This window comes from Salvelinus namaycush, unplaced genomic scaffold (assembly GCF_016432855.1).
Source record: "Salvelinus namaycush isolate Seneca unplaced genomic scaffold, SaNama_1.0 Scaffold1534, whole genome shotgun sequence".
Taxonomy (NCBI): domain Eukaryota; kingdom Metazoa; phylum Chordata; class Actinopteri; order Salmoniformes; family Salmonidae; genus Salvelinus; species Salvelinus namaycush.
The window spans coordinates 26,993-28,949 of record NW_024058269.1 but is presented as its reverse complement, the minus strand read 5'-3'; the positions used below and the strand labels follow the sequence as shown (position 1 = coordinate 28,949).

The 1,957-nt window shown below is 38.8% G+C and overlaps 1 protein-coding gene across 1 annotated transcript; it reads left to right on the top strand.

Moving 5' to 3' along the window:
* The first annotated feature begins 1,205 nt into the window (after positions 1-1,205).
* On the top strand, positions 1,206-1,724 carry LOC120036958 (homeobox protein HMX2-like). Its single transcript, XM_038983223.1, has one exon. It carries the CDS (start codon positions 1,224-1,226, stop codon positions 1,722-1,724), a length of 501 nt encoding a protein of 166 aa, XP_038839151.1. The 5' UTR covers positions 1,206-1,223.
* The last annotated feature ends 233 nt before the right edge of the window (positions 1,725-1,957 follow it).

Genomic DNA, 1,957 nt, shown 5'->3' with positions numbered 1-1,957 from the left:
CCAAAGGCCAATTTTCAAACAGAAACTAGGCCTACATTGCCCTTTTTCGAATCCGTCAGAGTATTAAGGCTTGGTTTCACATCTCTGTAAGGAATAAGCACAACGAAATCAGCTCACTAATTTGTAAACAAACAATAATTGATCTCCAATTAGTGGCTATAATAGAGCACGAAACAGTGGGCATTGCAAATAGAGCAATATGGCTACAACATGTGATCTTGAAGGCCATTTTCATTTGTAATATTCAAATATTGACTGTGGAACTTTTGGCAAACGTCAGGTGTGCATATCATTCGTTTGTTGCTGACTGAGTTGGGTTGGGGAGAGCTTTTGGTGCGTGTGTCTCTCTCCAACACGGTTTAAAATGACCGGGTCTCTTCCCAGCTTGTGATTGGTCCATGAGAATCCTACCTACGCGCAAACAAAGTAACTGAACGTTGTATGGGAGTGATGGTACTCCGGGAATTCAGACATAACTTTGCAGAAGGAGAACAAACCCGCTTCTCAAAAAAAATCTCCAACGGATTCCACATTTATTGCCTGAAGTTAAAGGTTCTAAATGTTTATCAGAATGAAGAAATCTGAAGACAGTGGCAGTAAAGTATCATTTACCTCAGTTTCCAATTTTACTATTAGGTCAATTCTTGGAACTGGGTCCGAGGACGCGCACAAGGACAGTTGTAATTCTAGTTCCGACGCGGGGCTGCTGCAGAGACAACGCATGCGCTCAGTGTCTTCAGAAGGATTCAGCGGTGGGGAGGATTCTACAGACTTCTACCCTTTACCCGGAGAAAAGAAACCACGTAATGACCTCAACGAGCTCACACTTTCTTCTCTAAGTAAGTGAAAATGCTTTATAAATTGTGTTTTATTTTTGGTAGCCTACTTGATTGTTATTCTGATAACAATGACACATTATTATAAACCTATAACTATTATTATTACTATTGAATGATGTAAGATATGTTGATAAAGAATGACAGACATTTGACAGCATTTGTTTTATTTATTTGTTTATTAGAAGTCTATTCGAGATTTTTCGGCTACTGATAAAACATATTTTAAACTGCTTGATGGAAGAAAAAAAAGTTACTTGATTGATTTTAAATGATGCAGTGTTTTTAACATTAACAAGATAGCCAAGGTTTTTATAAACATTTGGATTGATTACCGTGTTTTGCACTATTTTAGGTGACAAAAACAGACTAATTCTGGGGCAAGAGATGGTGAAGAGGCATCAACTTTTTCATGATTATAAAGAAGGTGACGAGAGACACTACAACCAAACATCACCTGCTATTTCAGAAGAAACGGGTAATATTGACGACGACAAAACATCCAACTCATCCAGAAAGAAGTCTCGGACCGTATTCTCACGGAGTCAGGTTTACCAACTAGAATCGACGTTTGACATGAAACGTTACCTTAGCAGTACAGAACGAGCTAGTCTCGCCTCCAGTCTCCAGTTGACAGAGATACAGGTGAAAACTTGGTTCCAGAATCGGAGGAACAAGTGGAAACGTCTTCTTTCTGCGGAGATAGAAGCGGTGAACACGGCTCACGCATCATCCACACAAACTCTGGTTGGGATGCCGTTCTACTTCAAAGAGAATTTCCGACTACGGATTCCTGTCCCTGGATCAATGACTTTCCCTACACCTCTATGTTATCCCGGGAGCAACATGCAAGCTTTACCTTTGTACAATTTTTATAATAAAATTTAATAGAATGATTACCAGATAGCATTTTGTAGCCTAATTCATTAAATTACAAACTATTTATATTGCCATTATTAGGCTGTGCCATAGGCCTATTTTATTACAACACACCGGATCATGAATAACCTTACACAAAAATGTACATATCCTTCCACTGCCTCCCAGTGTTTTTTATTCTCTAGATTCTTAGAAAAAAAAACGTTCTGGATCGAAACAAAAAGGGTTCTATTGCTCGCTTC

Coding starts and splice junctions, on each gene's coding strand:
- LOC120036958 (XM_038983223.1), top strand. CDS start 1,224: ATGGTGAAGAGGCATCAACTTTTTCATGATTATAAAGAAGGTGACGAG.